The sequence below is a fragment of the Sebastes umbrosus genome, chromosome 10 (assembly GCF_015220745.1).
Source record: "Sebastes umbrosus isolate fSebUmb1 chromosome 10, fSebUmb1.pri, whole genome shotgun sequence".
Classification (NCBI taxonomy): Eukaryota; Metazoa; Chordata; class Actinopteri; order Perciformes; family Sebastidae; genus Sebastes; species Sebastes umbrosus.
Genome location: NC_051278.1, coordinates 17,741,092 through 17,758,439, shown reverse-complemented (window position 1 = coordinate 17,758,439; position 17,348 = coordinate 17,741,092). Strand labels below are relative to the sequence as shown.

Sequence of the window (17,348 nt, the reverse complement as noted above, 5' to 3'; positions counted from 1 at the left end):
CTGCTGAGGAGGAAATGTGAGGATCATCCCTTTTCTAATTCCTCATCTCCTCTCTCTCCAGATGGGAGGTTAATAGAGTGAAGGAAAGGCACTTTTGCCACACAACCCTGCTGACTGCTTTGCAACGACGGTTCATTAAGGCCCTCTACATTTTTAATGGCTCCAACATTACATATGTTACAGTGTTCCAATGATGCTCAAACGTACTCCAGATCACTAGCTATTAATGTTGCTTCAAGACCAGACAGTGCAATCTTGTATTTTTGGCCATGCCTCAAGGTGCAGTAGAGTAGAGTAGAGTGGAGTGGAGTGGGTGGGAGTCCAACTTTAACTAGGAAGAGTACTTGGGCATAAAGCACAGCCTATCCTCCTAATTAGTGAGAAAAGAGCAAATAAACTCGTACTGACCCTGATACTATGAGCAAATCTAAACCATAGCATTCATTTCTACTTGTATATTTCTCTCACAACTTACACAAGAGAAAGACTGTAATGCAATATTAGCCTGGAGTTATTCTGTGTTTTCCTGTATGAGAACTGTTGTTTTATAGAAGTGGTAAGACAGTTCTTATATCTGACCCTTACTCCCGGGGCTTTGGAGATATTATAAATAAACAATGAATGAATAGATGAATTAAGAAACGATAAAATAAGAGAAAAAGAATACATGTTAAAAGATAAAACTGTTTGTTGTAGCGCATGTACAGTATAACAAATCACGTACAGTATAACTTGCATTACTCCTGACCAGCGACCAAAACATACCGTGTGTTTCTAAATGTTTTTCCCATCTCTAAGCCATTATGATGTTCACTGGACTGGGGATGTCAGAAGAAACGATAATTCGGTACCAAGTCGATGCCAAAATTCTGAAAACGTGACATGCTCTTTTTTCTACTGTACTAAAGGCACCGTGAATCATGGCTCCAGACTAACCGCGTCCTGTCATCCCAAGGACAGTAGAAAATGTCCCTGATAATGCTACATTGCAAACAACAAATCCGTGCTGAATTTGGCGAGAGGAGAGCAAGTAACCTTGGCTGTTAGCAGCCAGTGGGCAGCACAGTCCTGCTTGGCTAAATAATGGAGCTAACAGCTTACGTACGGAGGTTGCATTGAGTTACGTTATGGTGCAGTCAAGCTCTGCTCAGTGAAAATGAGTACTGGGCAAAGGTAAATTATAACGTTATGATGTGTTCAAATGTAATCTTGTAAAATTTAGTTTTTGGTGAGAAACTTGACGCGTATCATCGGGAATTAATAATAAATTTGCAAAAAAAAACAGTATGCAAACGGTAATAAAGTGCATGTTGAAGTATAGGGCATTTATTGTTTTGTTTTTGTTTTTTACCGTGGAATCAAATTGGGTATCCAGAATCGTAGAATTTCACTGGTATTGGTATTGACTACTACTGTTCCCGTGCAGCAAACAGTAGTTTGCAGTAAAAAATAAAGGCTGTTTTTTTTTTTTTTTAAATGAATATGAGGCTTCAGTTGACAGATTCATGGTGAGGGAGTTGAGGTGACGCTGTTGATCTCATCTTGATTGAAGTTTTTGTCCCTCAAGTTGTCCCTCAACTGTGGGGTCAAAGCTACAATATGCCCAAAATATCTTCTTAAACACAAACTAATATCTAACCCCATTTCCAAAATCATATGACTTTTCCAGCTTTGCCCACACAAAGAAAAAAAAAACTATGGTGGTGTCTGATTACTTTCTCAACTTTGCTCCTCCGCATGCTGTTGTTTAGCAGTACGTGGTCACTGTTGCAGTCATACAGTATCCTACATCCCATCCCTTGAACATAAAGCTGCATCCTACTCACTTGTGATGATTCTGTCATCCCACAGAAGTAGAGGGTTCGGACTAAAGGAGCTCCTTAATAAACACCTCTCTGTACAACGCTCATGCATGCACACAAGCCTGAGGGGCTATATGCAAGGCGAGATAAGAGCTACCTCATTCCCTCGCTGTTGGAATCGGAGCCGTACAGATGTGGAAGCACCAGCGATAATACACAATATTCCCTCTGTTTAATCCCCGGAAAATCTGCTCAAGAAACCAAGGAGAGTGGCAGCAAACATCTATCCTTTGCTTTGTGTGGAGTTCATGAACAGAATGTTCTCCATGCAGAACATGGAGCCATTGTCTATTTTGCCAAGCTCACCACTAAACAATGGCAGCGAAATCGCAATGAAACACTTGGGAATAGCAAACATGTATTCAAATGTTAATGTTCAGCCCAGCTGTCAGACTTCAAAGTTTTCTTTTTGCATACAATACAATAGGGAGCAGGCATATAATTTATCTCCATTTTCCACCTCTTTGTCCTGCTGCTTGTGAAATGCCTCTAAAAGAAAGTGATAAATGTTATAAACAACACAAATTATACACGCCCTGAATACTGACTTAATATTCCCAATCAAATGCCACCGTCAAGGAGAAAGGCAAGCAGAGAGCCACCTATGGCCGCGCTGACAGGTGGGCAGGGCACTGTGGAGCTGCTGCTGTGAGCATGCGGGATATCTGTAAAGGGACAACTGTGCCACTTTTTACGTGGGACCCTATAACAGGTGGGATCTTGACAGGGGATGGAGGCAATCAGTCTCTCCATCAATCCCTGTCTTCTAACTCCAGCTCTGACAGCTGGTGTGACACCTACTGTTGCCCTTGCCTGATGGGTGGTCCCCTCTCTGCCTCAATCAAAGGTGACACACATCAACTCAACCTACATGCATTGAAAGATCCAGCTGTTTTAAAAAAACAATCGTGATCAATGTATGAAATTGCGACGATGACAAAATACGGTGACCAGATGCGTCTCCAGGGGAAGATTTTGCTACAGTGCATTCATTAAATCCAAGAGCACCAGAGTACCAGCATGATGCCTCGTCCTTGTCCTTGTGAATAACATTCTTCCCAATTGCCATCAAGGAAATGAATTCCCTGAATTTTCAAATTAGCAGAGAGACATGCATCCTTTCAGTTCCAGATGGGCTGTGTTCTTGGCATCAGCCGTGCGGTTGATTAAAGGGATAGTTTGGGTGTTTTGAAGTGGGGTTATATGAGGCACTTATCCATAGTCAGTGTATTACCAACAGTAGACGGCGGTCGGCACGCCCCCAGTTTGGAGAAGCAGACAGGAGTACAGACACCGGAGCAAAGCATAGGGGCTGTGGACGGGGGCCAGCAGCAAAATGTATTTTAGCCTCTCTCATCTCTCTCTCTGCCCGCTGAGCGGCTCTCATTCTTTGGAGGCAGACCATTAGATTACCTAAATAAAATAACAAACATCGCCTACTATTGTCTATATTTTAAGGACCCTCTCGCCTGCCTTCCCGCTTTATGGCGCATGCTGCACGCATATACCGATTTCGGAGGAGACTCTTTCAAAACTACTCGGTGACTGCCGATGTTACTTGCGTTAAATAGTAGTCCACTTCCGTGTTTCGGTACGGTTGGCTTTCACACCTGATGCAAACCGTACCCAGGTACACATGAACTGTACTCCAGACCACCTTTTCAACTGGACTCCAGTACTGGTAGATGAACCGTGCCTGAGTACGGTACGGAGCGTTCACACTAATCAGACAAACTAGACTTTGTGGTCAAGTGTATTCGGATCCAGGCCCGGGTCCCTGATGTGAAAGCACACTAAAAAAATCAATATCAATTTAAGTGTACACTATATTTAGAATATTTTTCGATGGGGAACTGAACTAAAAAGTGAAACTTATCATACTGTTTTTGTCAACGAAGTCAGTGAAGAGAGCATAGATAGATAGGTTTCACTTTCAGTTCAGCTCCCTGTCGGAAAGGGCTGTCTGACGGTGAAAATATTGTAGTAATAGTAGCTAACATTAGCTTGCTGGTTTCTGTCTTTGTACCAGCTTCAGTTTGGTAACAGCAGGTTTGCTTCTGTGCATTACAGCAATGTGTGTCTCACCAAGAAACACAGCCCTCCTTGTTCCTTTTGAGTTTTATGCAGTGCACAGTGGGGAGATTCAGAGCAAACTAGATCACGTCAAACAGTTTATGATTTTTTTTTTTCATTGGATTTTTTACAGGAGTGCTGCAATGACATTTTAGAAGCATCTTTAGAATATTCGAAGAAATATAGATGCAATTGCTGCAATAGGGTTTGAATGATGGAAACAAATCAGCTGTCAATGACTACAAACAAACAGCTGACTGAAATACTGTCAAAGTGCTCATAAAAAAGTCTGTATAGTTGTGGTAAAGAGTCCGTTGATGTTTCTCTCAGAGGCCAGGGTCAGATCTCTAATGGCTTTCCTGTTTTTTCACCTGCAGATGGTCTACCTGCTCTGTCTTTCTCCATCAGCTCCTTGACCTTGATTGGCATGTTGGCAGTGATCACTTACACGGTGAGTTTGGACCTGAGACGAGTGGTTGATGTTGTTTCATGTGTTCAGTGGAGCTATATCTGCACGGTGATTAAGGCGAATCATCCAATGGGATGATGTCCAAATCTTGCCATTCCTGTAGCTTAATAGGACCTCTGCTTATTGAGACATCTGATGTTAAAAATGTTTTGAAGAATGAAGAAAGACTAAATAGAATAATGATCCTTTTGTCAGATTCACCCAACAGGATTTTTCACTGGAAGTGTCATGGCTGATGATGCATGTTTTTGTAAAATGAGCCTATTGATAATATTGATAACATTCAGCCACTAGATGTCACATTCTCCGTTCCCCGCACCATTGCATTTACTACACAACAAGTTGTTGCCAGGCACTTACCGTCAATCTCAGCCATTTATCTGTTTTTTCCACACTAACTGACGACCCAGAGATACCACGTGATACTAACGTTGTTTTACTATTGGCTCACAAGCCTTGTTAGAAGCTGGAAACAAACATTAGTTATCTTTCACAGAGATAAACAAAACATTATTTTTGGACCCGCCAAAATTTTTTAAATGATTAATTCACAGTCATAATAATTTATTTCAGGAAAAGCCATTAGAGCAAATATACTGGAATCATATTAAACTAGAAAACCTAAGGAATCCATTGGTACTAACTGTGTCTAAATAACGCTCCAAACATGCGCTAAATTTTGGCGTGGAAAAACTGTCATGCCGATTTTCAAAGGGGTCTCTTGACCTCTGACCTGAAGATATGTGAATGAAATGGGTTCTATGGGTACCCACGAGTCTCCCCTTTACAGACATGCCCCCTTTATGATAATCACATGCAGTTTGGGGCAAGTCATAGTCAAGTCAGCACACTGACACACTGACAGCTGTTGTTGCCTGTTGGGCTTCAGTTTGTCATGTTATGATTTGAGCATATTTTTATGCTAAATGCAGTACCTGTGAGGGTTTCTGGACAATATTTGTCATTGTTTTGTGTTGTTAATTGATTTCCAATAATAAATATATACATACATTTGCATAAAGCAGCATATTGCACTTCCATGTTGATAAGAGTATTAAATACTTGACAAATCTCCATTTAAGGTACATTTTGAACAGATTTGTGATTAATCACGATTAAATATTTGAATCGATTGACAGCCCTAATTATGTTTAAGAAAATATTTGTCTAAATGTTAGCAATAAGACCTTAAAAGTTTATTTTTTATACAAATGGTTTCCCATCTTCTTGGTTGAGATGTACCTGGTGATGGAGTGGCCTTTCAGTATTAGTAATGCCTTGTGATTTTAGAGCTCTGGCATTCAATTGCTCAAATTACTCAGACCGCTGTCTTTCACCTGAGCCCCTCGAGACTTTTTTGCATGATGTATGTGCACCCTTCACCGGCTTATCAACCTCTTATCAATTGTCTATTTATATACATGTATAGATCTACCTCGGTGTCCATTAATATATGCCTGTATTTTGATTCCCTCAGCGTTCTGCAGTTTTTCATTTTTCCCCTGGATCAGAAAAATCGACTCTGCTGTAACACTTGTTAATGCTGTCCATTTTTCATAGCCCTTATCTTGGTAACTAGACTGTGAATATTCCCTGGAGGTGGTGGCACTGGTGTCAGTAACACGGAATAATGCCTACTGGAGAAAAGTACTCGGGTATGAACCCAGCGAGTGAGAGTAAAAGTGACAGCCAACCCCAATCTATCCAGTTTCTGTGGAGCTCAAAGAGTCCTATTTGACAAATCACACAACAATTGAATGTGGAGCTCTTAATGAATAAAACACAACATAGTCAAGTAAGTTGCAGAACCAATCTCGCTTTAGGACGTTTATACTCGCTAGCTGGGATTGTATCCACTGTTCTCTCACTTTGCTTTCTCACAGTCATCTAAAGAGTGGATAATTACTCAGTGCATTTTGAGGATGGAAGTTTGCTCAGATTTGGACTGACCCCATGTTGATATTGGCTCTGTTGTTTTTGATGAAGTCGATCAAAGAAATCAGGCCTTTAGGCGACACCAGCAGCTGCCCGTCCCTCTTTTATTCCCACACTCATTTTCATCCTTTCATCTACTTTATTTGCTCTCTCCTCTGTCTTCGCACGGCCGAACTCTTCTCGGTGGCGACCTACCCACATTTGCAAAGAGCTGTGTGATTTATCATTCTTTACTATGTGTTACTGTTAAGCCTGATTAACTTAATGGAATCCAAGTGACAGGTTCCATAAGCAGCGGAAATGTTGTCCATGACTCCTGTTAATTTATCACTTCTCTTTGTGCAGAACTAGCCATCTAACCCTTAATGCAAACAGGTCTGTGATGTAAACAGTATATAACACTGAAGCCTAGTGCACTTAAAATTAATACAAAGTGAAGCAAGTTATAGCTTTTACTGCTTTTTTTTTGCCTTTTTATGGCCCTTTTACTGGCTCTTATATAAACACAAATTTAAACAGAAGCATCCTGTATAAGCAAACGGGCACTATTTGACACTATTCTTAAGGTTTGGTGTCTGTCTGTCCAACTCTCTGCTAAAGTTATACCAATGATTTTAACAGCTTAAATGCTTAATGTTTATATTGGTAAAACATGTAATAGTCTGTAAATTCACCACTAATGATAAATTTAGTTACGGTGTTCTGGTACAGTGACAGTCCTGTAACGATAGAATATCAAATACAGCCCAAACACACTTTAAGACCAGATAAATACAATTTTTCCACTCTCTATTAGGTATACTCGTCATGCTACACGTAGTGACTTACTCTAATGTCAACTATTTAAATCTCTGTATTTTCATCTCTGCACAGTTAATCAAGAAATAATGTAAATAAGGGATGAAGGTCAATTAAACTACATAGAAATGTTTATTTTTTGTATATATCATCTGATCATGATTAGAAATATAGACCTATTTACTCTGTGTTTAAAGGACCAGTTTGTAGCATTTCAGCGGATCTATTGGCAGAAATGGAATATAATATAAATAAGTATGTTTTCTTTAGTGTATAATCACCTGAACGTAAGAATCATTGTATTTTCGTTACCATAGAATGAGCCGTTTTTATCTACATCTCACGGAACCGGCCTCCTTGTTGCACCACCATGGTCCTACAGTAGCCCAGAACGGACAAACCAAACACTGTTAACTTTTCCTGCTTGTGCCAGAGTCGATAACGTTACTCGCTCCCGTCGCCTCCGCTCTCTCTCTCTCTCTCTTGCTTCATCACTCACTTCCCTCATACATATACACTGTACGCACTAATTCTGCTCAAAATGACCTACGCTACTCTTACAACAACTGGCTCTAGAGAGGGACATTTGCCTTTTCACGCCAGCCACCGTAGTTCTGCTACACGTTTGGCACACGGGAGAGGCTTCAGTTGGTTGCAATCTGCAAACTCTCCGCTAGATACCGCCATATTGTACACACTTCTCCTTTAAGTGTTTCAGTTGTTGTGTGCTATTATAGTTTGTTTTATAACACCTGTCAATTAATTTGATAATGATAGTAGGTCCATTCCTGTGTCTTGATTTCCATTTGGGTTGGGCTACCCCTTTATGAAGAGATTGTACCTTTAAGAAAACTCAACAGGTTAATTTCAAATAGCGAACTAGCTTTGCATTGGATTTGAGATAAAAGCCATCGTCACTTTATACTCAAGCAGTCACTTTTTAATGGCGTGGATTTCATTAATGCAAATCTATAATTATGGTAAATTTCTTTCTCATTACCTGGACTGTTTGCACATGCATATTCCTCCTATATTATCTCCCACTCTGTTTGATTGTGCCCAGCAGTGATGACATGAGAGCGATCGGGCCGCTCTCAAAGCTCATGCATCATGTGAAGTCCTTTGACTTCATTTAAAAGCTAGGCCAGCACATTGACTTATGACTCTCATGGCTCTGTCTCCTGTGGACTTGGCTTTCTCTTGCTCTTAAATTGCCAGCCATAAGATGCTGATGCTGAACTAAAGTTGGGAAGATTGATGTCTGTTGATCTAATCACAGATTGACCTAGGAAGACGGGGTCTCTGAGTGAATCAGAGGGGTGCCACTACTTACTTCAAGATTCTCCGATCCTTTGATGCTTGTTTGATTTCTATATTTTATATTTCAAATGATTTATTCCCCTCTTTTTAACTGAAGTTTGAAGGATTTTGAATAAAACATGGCATGTACTGTACAATTCACTGCAGAGTTGTTTAGTCTGTAGTTTTTATAACACTTTCAAAAAGCAAAATCCTATCAACTAAAAGGGAAGAACTGTATAAATTGAACATTATCAGGACAGTAAGTCTTCTTTCTTTTAATATATACCTATTCAGCAAGCTAAAAAAAACAGATGTGATACCCAATATAGCAGCAGCTAGTGACGTAGGCTTACCAAGTATACCATAACTACAGTATATCTGTACCTGTAGAGACGTCCATAGTAGAGACGTCCTGAGCTGATTTTTTTCAGGATCTGTATCAGGGCTGATCCAGTCATAATATGACATAATATTGGCTAAAATAGACCTGATGAAAATCCTTTCTTTACTGTACTCCATTGTTGTTTTGTCCACCTCAGTCTGCTAGTGTTGCAGCACAGCTCTCCTTAAACACAGCTGGCTCCCCACTGTGAGCATTTCACTGCATGTGTGAGTGGTGATTAGAGAGTGTGTGTGTGAAGGTGAAAAATGATTTGGGTGCACCGGTGAGTGACTCTGAGTGAATTCAGAGTGAAGTTGGCAAAACACATGGATTTGCTAAACTTGTTAACGATCAATAGTGGTGTACAAAACATTCATGCAGGCTAGTCGCATATCAGCTGTTGTTAATTCATGTTAACTCTGTGAGTTACTTGATAACAAGCCAAAATTAGTCTGTTGTCAGGTTAAAGTGCTCTCTGCAGCCGTTGTGTGTACGGCAAATAACCAATATTAAAGAACTCAGACCGGGATCCTTGCCAAAAACATACTTAAGCAGGACATCGATGCTCCAGAAATGTGGTCAAATTTAAGTTCATTAAAGTTTCATAAACACAGCTGCACCCTTATGCATTATTTTTTGAAGTGTTTCTTTGTTTTTAATCAAACATTAGCATGTGGAATAACTTTGTGATTAGTACACCACTGATTGCAATGGCCCTTTAACCTCGCTGAAGCCTTACTGCAATTACTGTAATTAAAGAAGCGGGGAGGATAGGTCAAACTCTGTGCGATGTCTTTAGAAACCCAGAAGAGAACTCGAAAGGTTGGAGGCGTGAAGCCTGTCAACCATGGCGGGCCTTTTCATACCTGGGCTGCTAGTTGGATTTCATTTTGTAGAAAATGGGGGTAACATTTCTGTCCATTCAAAAGAATTTTAAAATGTTTCTTTCACACACAACCTCAGATAAAAAAAATACATATCATAATGCACTATTTAGACCTCCACTGGGCCCATATGAAGATCATTTTAAGCATGAATAGTAATCGGGGTCAACATAGGGCAAGTGATTAACTGGCTCAGAGTGTGTGCTGCTCTCCTCAATGGCCACCGTCAAATCAGAGTATTCATTTCAATCTTTATTACTAAATTGACTACACTATTAGCTATCATCTTGAAATTTTATAACAGCAAATGAAAGTCTGAGAAATCCAGCAGCCTTTGGACGAATCAAAAACGCAGTCGAAGCTGAGCTTTGATACGCTGCTGCTGGAAGGATACGGCAGGAAATCACAATTTTGATGTTCTGTCATACAACAATGATAAAGCAGACCTGAATTAAAAAACATTTTTACCAATGAGATTCAGAGCTGGGATTCAAGCCAAAAATGACATCATCACGTATTGTGCGTAAAGCGCAAAAGCTCCGCAGCGCTTGGACGTGCACCTCTGAATTTTTGTAACTAGGCCCCCGCTGCGCACTAGGGGGCTTTTCAGATATGACTGCCACAAAAAGATAAAAGCAAATAACTTCTATTAAGAAGTAAAATAATGAAATAACAAGATGGACAATTCATTTTGAAATTCTTTAAAAGTAGGAGATCTCTATTTTGCCAGCCGAATCAAATTATTTAGAGGATATTAAACCTTTCAACCTTCATTTCAATATAATACATTTCATACGTGACTCCTTTCTTTACAGGGATTGTATAAAGGTGATAAATTATGTCAATGAATGTGACATGTGATATGAGTTTACAGTTAATTACAAGTCCTCCTTGGCATTGAGGAGTTTGGTTTATGGCGTTTTGCTGGTCACACTTTTTGCTTCTTCACAGAATATTTAGTTTGTATGCCCTCTGGTATTTCGGAGAATACTGCAAAAAGAACAACGCGTTGAGCATAAACGCCTTTGTGCATGCTCGTTGTGCGCGCGCCATCTGTGGAGGTCCGTGCCACGGTGCTTCGCGCAAGCATAAACAATGTAAGCCATCTGGACATTTTCCCTTTTTCAATTTTTTTTTGACAAAATTAAATGGTCGACGACTGCCATGCAGCGGTAGAATGAACATAAGACGCATATATTATACAACCCAGCCTAACATATTTGATTTTAATTTTATTCGGTTGGGACGATGCAATTTAAAATGGTTCCAAAACAGGGCAAGAGACGGATGTGCTGTGTTTAGAGAGAGTTTATAGCTATTGCTAATTTTCAACAGCTGATGGCTGAAGACAGAACAAAGAGGATATAACATTAGGCCGTTATGCCAATCAACTCTTGAACCAGATTATCTCTTTGTGGATGGACTTCGACAATCATGGTTGCCTGTTGTGGAAGAGGTCCTCCTCTTCAGCATGGGACTACGAGAACAGTGTGCTGTAGGTCTAGAAACAGGAAGCTTTTAACAAGCAGTCATACATCCCCTCAACATCCCCAAACACTCCCAATTCCGGCATCTGCTCCAGTCATGTTGTTTTTTTCTCCAGTACCTCACAGTTTGTCTCAAACATGGTAACATGCGGTCAATATTTTGTCCAATCTCTGTGTGACAAGAACAAAATGAATCCATAATTGACTGTTATTTAGAGCTCATGGGACAGCGTGTTACATTTAAAAAAGATTCATTGAGCTTGAACGTGGAGGCGTAGGATGGTTTTCGATGCTACCGCCTATATATATATATATATATTTATATTTATATTTATATTTATATTTATATTTATATATATATATATATATATATATATATCTTTTTTTATATATTTTTATATTTATATTTATTATTTATATTTATATTTATATATATATATATATATATATATATATCTTTTTTATATCTTTTTATATTTATTTATATTTATATTTATTATTTTTTATTATTATTACATTTTAGAGCTTAATGTAAAACACATATTTAGGAATAAGGGATATTTGTTCCACTCCCTAAAAAACACATTCAAATAGTCAGGGGCAACAACTCGGTCATCTCAATTTTAAATTAGTCGATATGATCATCAGTCGGCACAACTTGTGTATAGACTTTTTTATCTGGATTAAAGGAAAGAAATCATAGCCTTATTCAGAATTTCTGAGTGGAGGAAGCCTGATTTCATGACCCTTATGACCTCTAATCACTCTCTCATTTCAGCCAAATTGTCCTATTAATCAAATGGCATTAGGGGAAACCAGCATATGTGGCAGTGCTGCCAACCTTTCAGGATTTACGGGAATGTGTTACGTTTTATATATTAGCTTGAATATTTCTGCCACCTTGTAGACTGAGTCATTCTGATTAGCTATGTTCTACTGGAATTACCTCTTTATCAATAGGTATTATTGAGAATGATGGGGGGGGCCTCCTCTCCCTCCTCCCTCCTCCCGCCTCCCTTTTGGTTCCACCATCACAAGTAGAAAGAGCAACAAAGAGGAGGCTTGTGTAGGAGACCCATGTCCACCTAGTTCTCCCTCTATCCCCCCTTCTGCAGTCACATGACTCTCACTGAATGACTTCAGCCAGTGACTCCCCCTTCAACCAACACACACAATCAGTCACACACACTCCCATCCACCCTGCTCCAAGCTAGTTCTGCTAATTATTGACCGCAGTGGCTTTTAAAATAACTTTAACGACCATGCATGATTATGTGTGAACTAAAACTCTACACTCCAGCAGATTGACACTTGTGTGTGTGTGTTTTTTTTCTTCTTTTGTATTTCCCCCATGTAGTTGCACATTTGAGAGAAGGGGAAATGTTTCTCTTGGGATCTGGGACAGGTTTTCCTTTTATGAGTGTGTTTGATATTCGGGACATGCTCCGGCCTTAAGAGCTCCATGATTCATTGCAGGAGGCGACATTCGCCCGTAGCAGAGATCCACAGCAGAGACTAATAATAGTCTAGCCTGACTTAGTATCCCATGCGACTCTCCTAATGCTACCTAACACTCAGAAACTAGTAAAAGTTGTTTTAGAAAAAATATAGGCTCTGACGTTTCCCCCACTTGAAGAATAGAATAAAGAGGACAGAGTCTTTTGACAGGGCTGGAAGTGTCTTTGCACAGAAGGCCCCTTTGTTTTATTACGAACCCATAAAATGGCACTTCTCCAAGTTGGTTAAAGCGAAGCGGCACAGGGGGAGCGAGAAGCCATCGGCCTGTTGCTGTTATTTTCATTTGTATTGATTGGACTGTTGCCTGGTATTAGACATGTCCCTCATCTTTAATTAAAGTTCAAACGTCCCTCCAGGAGATTGAAGCTCACTGATAGGTGAAGATATCTCTTGAGTTTTGGCACATATTCTCTCTCTGTCTCTCTTTGCTGTCACTGTATGTGTGTATATGTATGTCTATTGTTTATTTATACATCATATGTACCTCTAATAGAAAAGAAAAGTTAATGTGTATTTATTTCAGTTCACGTCATTCAACATTGATGACTCCTTGATGCCTCCTCCTCCTCTAACCCAGATTTTTCTCTCTGAAATTCTTCCTATAAAAATGTTATCAAATCCTGGATAGAGGATAGTGCTGTCACATGGGGGCACTGTTAAGCTGTAAATTGCATCACAGTGATATGAGGCAGTGATATCCACACAAAATGGTTGCAGAAAATTCACCAATAAACCTCAGCACAATTATAGATTCCACCATTTTAATCTTTTCCCTCGACCACAAATGACATAGCCTGAGAGGCCAAGAACTATGAGAAAACACCGCGTGTGTGTTTGCTGACACATTTGACTGTTGTCGCGTCCCACATTGTGATGGGTTCGTCGTCAGGCAGGCGTGTGTATGTGTGGGCGGATGCATGTGCCATATGTGCCGTCCCACTCTGACAATAATGTGTGATTATAATGGTGTTTTTTTTTTTCCACTTGTCTTTCAGGCATACGGTATGTCTGTGCTGCCTTTGAATCTGATAAAAGGCACACGGAGTGTGGTGTACGAACGCCTGGAGAACACAGAGGACATTGATGATGTTGAGCATCAGATAGAAAAGCTGAAATCCAAGGTTGGTCTCACTAAATGACACAAAGCACTGGCATGTCATCTAAAAAACTTCATTGGACAAAACCTAGAGATGAAAAGAACTACATCATTAACAGATTAACAACAATTATACAAATATTAGAACACTCTTTTACACTGTACACAATGCATTCATTGAAATGTGCACATGCATATCCTCCAGCTGATCACTTATCTCTTTGCCGTGCCCCTCTGTCTTGGCATGCAATTATGGATGGTTAGCATTGTTCTTATCAACCAACCCCTCGAATGCAGGCAGCACAAACATGGAAACACAAGTAAGGACATCTATTAGCAGTATTGGGCAAGTTACTCACTAGTTGCTATTAGTTGCCAGTGGCAACGTGAAGGTTATTTTTTCATTTGACCTTTATTTTTCCAGGAATAATTCACATTGACATTCTTTTTTGAGGGAGTCCTGGCCACTGGGAGCGTAAAAAGTTTCACATAGAAGAACAATTAACCGACAGCAAAAAAAGTTCAAACAAACAACGTAATAAAATTTAATTTAATTTTAATCAAGCAACTTAAAAGAAAACAGCGAATTACATCAAACAATGAATTAGCAGGACATGCACATTCAGTGGTCAAATAGTCCTAAATCCTGTTTTTATAATCTTCCATGCTTATAAAATAATCTCATTTAAAAGGACTCTGTAACTCGCTCCAAGATGAGGCTTCAAAAAACTTTAAAAGCACTTTCACCAAAGACAGTGCGGGTTCGATGGAAAGACGTACATAATTTATCTGCATGACCGAAGGTTGCAGCTACTGTTTACTGTTCTTGGAGTCAGTGCACAGAAACATAAATAAGGAGGCAGTTTGTGCAATATGGCCTTATAAAGAAGATTGTAAAGGCGGTTGCATAATGGAAGACAAACCAACTTTCTCATACAAACTGCAATGATGTGTGCAGAACCGCGAAACAGAGACAAATCATAACGCAGCATGGTAGACTGAATCAAGCATTTTCTAAGAAGTTGAACACAAAAGACCAGTGCATTCATCATTCGTCCTCTATATATTAAGTGATACACCAGGGGTATGGCTGTATTAAAGATCACATACATAGATAACAAGGAAAACTAAAGTGCAACATAGAAATCACAAACGATTTTGCTTTAATTTACTATTATACCTGAATCTTTAGACCACAATTTTCTACCTATTGACATAAAAACTATATCCAAAGAGGCAATCACTGGGTAGGTCAACAACATTTTTCTGTTATTTGTGCTGTTTGCTTTAAATATCCTGATAACGCAGTTATAACTAAGCCATGTCAGAAGTGAACATACATGCATATGTGTATTTATTGACTTATTTAGTTGTTTTTTTTGGTCTTCTCGCCAGTGTAAAGATGGACGTCCCCTCTCTTCGAGGGACAGAAACAACCTGCAGGAGCTGGAGGGCAAACTGCAGATCCTGCAGCGCAGGAGCAGACACCTGGAAATTGCAGAGAGGAACTGCTGCACTAAAGTGGGCAGTGCTCTCAGACCTCTCAAGGTTAGTCTGCATCGTGGAATTGGCTCCCATTCACAAAAGTTATATGTCCGATATGGACTGTACTGAATGTGAAGGCAAATTCTTTCAATGTCTGTATATATTCGATGCAATCTTACACATTTAGCATTATGTGCCTTGTTTTAATTGCTACTGTTGTTTTAATTAGTAGGTAACTGCCGCACACTATACCACAACTAATTTTGAGTTTCTTCAATTAATAGTTGTGTAATTTAAGAAGTTTCTGTTTTTAGTTAAGTATCATTTTCGCCAGCTTCAGCATCTTCCTCCTTAACTGTTTCTTTGTGCTCAAGTTCTAATCTGGACTGCTCCAGATTTACTTTTAGTTCTACTTTACACAACCGCATATTTACCCGATTCCCACGGGTAGTCTATTCACCTAATTTACTTTGAAGTCTCTCAGGGAGGCTCACATTTCTCAGACAGGATCTCATGGTTCCCCAGGGATAAACCTCAGCAACCACAAACTTCTCTTTGATTTTTTACTTTTTTTTGGGTTGGGCAACCAATACTTGGACCTCATACAGTATATGCAATTTTAATATCGCTGTTCCCATATTCAAATTTGCACAAGAGGAGAAAAGAGATGGGTTATAACAGTTGTTTAAGACATAAAAAGGATGGTACGAACCCTTCCAGTGGCCAAATCCAGGCAAACATCTGGAGATGGTGGACTGATGAGTATTATAGTGAGGTTATTAAAGTGCTGATCCCTATACGACATCATACATAACCAGCACCAGCATCAAATAACCATACCAAATTGAATGATTTTGCACACATCACATTGATGAGTTATAAACTGACATTTGACACAGTTTCCTACAGTAGTTAGTGCAGCTTAAGACATCAAAAAAGATTTAAACCTCAAAGCATCCTATTCCCACCAATCAACTTACTGTATCCTTATTCCAAACCACTCGGTTACCACAGGGCAACAGCTGTGATCATTAGCATCTTTGTAGTTGGGCTGTCAATGAATATTCTAAATTTGAATATATATATATTCGAATAGTAAAAAAATATACTGATACTGATATACGAATATGAAAATTAATGTTCGATTGTGAAAAAAAAAAAAAAAAGCAGCACTACCGCGGCTGTCTGCCTCACGTGCACTGAATGCACCGCATGACAGCAAATGAAAATGAAATGTAACATTAGGTCCAGCTGAACGACGAATAATTCAGCAACAACCGTAATGATGGCAGAGAACTCGTTCGCAGAGGGAGCGACACCGTGTCCTAACAGCAAGCGTTTACGACATGTAAACAAACCACGTATCGATCAGCTGTGTGCTATATTGATATTCGAATAGTTTGAACCTGTGTGTTTTTTTCAGAACAAATATTCAAACGTCATTTTTGGCCAATTTTGACAGCCCTACTTTGTAGTCGGTTTGGCATAAAAATTATTGCATTTTTAATTTCCCAAAATTACTTAATTTGAATTTGAGATAACCCGGAGGCTGTCCTGCCCAATCTGGCTGAATCATGGCTGTAATTATTCTGGTTAAATGTGATGGTGGTGGGTCAGGAAAGAAGTTTTCCTAAACCTAAACTGATTTTATTTTACTACAGATTTGTTAACCCCTTGGCACAGAAAACACAGCAACCAGACTGTCTCTAAAATGTAAATTCTACTTATTTTGGCGACATATTTGTGGTGTCATATATTTGAATCTTACCTCTTTGCACCTTCCAGACAACAATATTTCTCCTCGCACACTTCCTGCTTTAGCTGTTGAACTAGTATGAGAAGAGTAATGGGACTGGCCACTGTAATGATCTCCACAATCTCCTATTCATATTTTATTTTACCCAACCCTCATGCACACACAGTAAAGGTGCTTAGTACACATGGATGTGCAATGCATTTATGTGAACATAATAGCATGCACACAGCAGAGTCAAAATAGTTTTTTATCACACTTTCTGTGTAAAGGACAGGACGAGTTCCAGCATCATTCTCCTGGT

General features: G+C 39.4%; 1 protein-coding gene across 1 annotated transcript in view; it reads left to right on the top strand.

Annotated features, from left to right (window-relative positions):
* The window catches only part of lmbrd1 (LMBR1 domain containing 1), a 67,475-nt gene that overhangs the window by 29,811 nt on the left and 20,316 nt on the right, over positions 1-17,348 (top strand). Inside the window, exons 7-9 of the mRNA XM_037782952.1 lie at positions 4,313-4,386; positions 13,706-13,831; positions 15,202-15,354. Of these exons, the coding sequence (XP_037638880.1) occupies positions 4,313-4,386; positions 13,706-13,831; positions 15,202-15,354 (353 nt within the window). The remainder of the gene's footprint in view (positions 1-4,312; positions 4,387-13,705; positions 13,832-15,201; positions 15,355-17,348) is intronic.